We start from the raw sequence: 379 nt of genomic DNA, 5'->3' as shown, positions 1-379 counted from the left end.
CGCAGAGTGTATACAGATGAAAGAAGAAGCAGCAGCAGCAGCAGCAACGCCAGCAGCAGCAGCAACAGCAACAGCAGCAGCAGCAGCAGCAGCAACAGCAGCAGCACCAAATACAACAGCACCTGAAGCCCCTCCCTCTGCTGCAGACGCAGCATCACCCGCAGCAGCAGCAGCAGCAGCAGCAGCAGCAGCTCGTCCCCTCCTCCCCAGCAGCAGCAGCAGCAGCAGCACCACCACCACCACCACCACCACCAGCACCACCACCAGCACCACCAGCAGCAGCACCAGCAGCACCAGCACCAGCAGCAGCAGCAGCAGCAGCAGCAGCAGGATATCTCGTCAGCTATGCAGCACTGTATACAACAGTTTTGCTGCTTTA

General features: G+C 59.9%; 1 protein-coding gene across 1 annotated transcript in view; it reads left to right on the top strand.

The window, feature by feature from the left end:
- EMH_0063690 (uncharacterized protein) overlaps window positions 1-379 on the top strand; it is a gene marked incomplete at both ends in the record, with an annotated part of 4432 nt that overhangs the window by 3678 nt on the left and 375 nt on the right. Inside the window, 2 exons of the mRNA XM_013498170.1 lie at window positions 3-8; window positions 147-379. Of these exons, the coding sequence (XP_013353624.1) occupies window positions 3-8; window positions 147-379 (239 nt within the window). The remainder of the gene's footprint in view (window positions 1-2; window positions 9-146) is intronic.

Source organism: Eimeria mitis, genomic scaffold (assembly GCF_000499745.2).
Source record: "Eimeria mitis Houghton genomic scaffold, Emh_scaff3236, whole genome shotgun sequence".
NCBI classification, from domain to species: domain Eukaryota; phylum Apicomplexa; class Conoidasida; order Eucoccidiorida; family Eimeriidae; genus Eimeria; species Eimeria mitis.
This window is presented reverse-complemented; position numbering and strand designations above follow the sequence as displayed.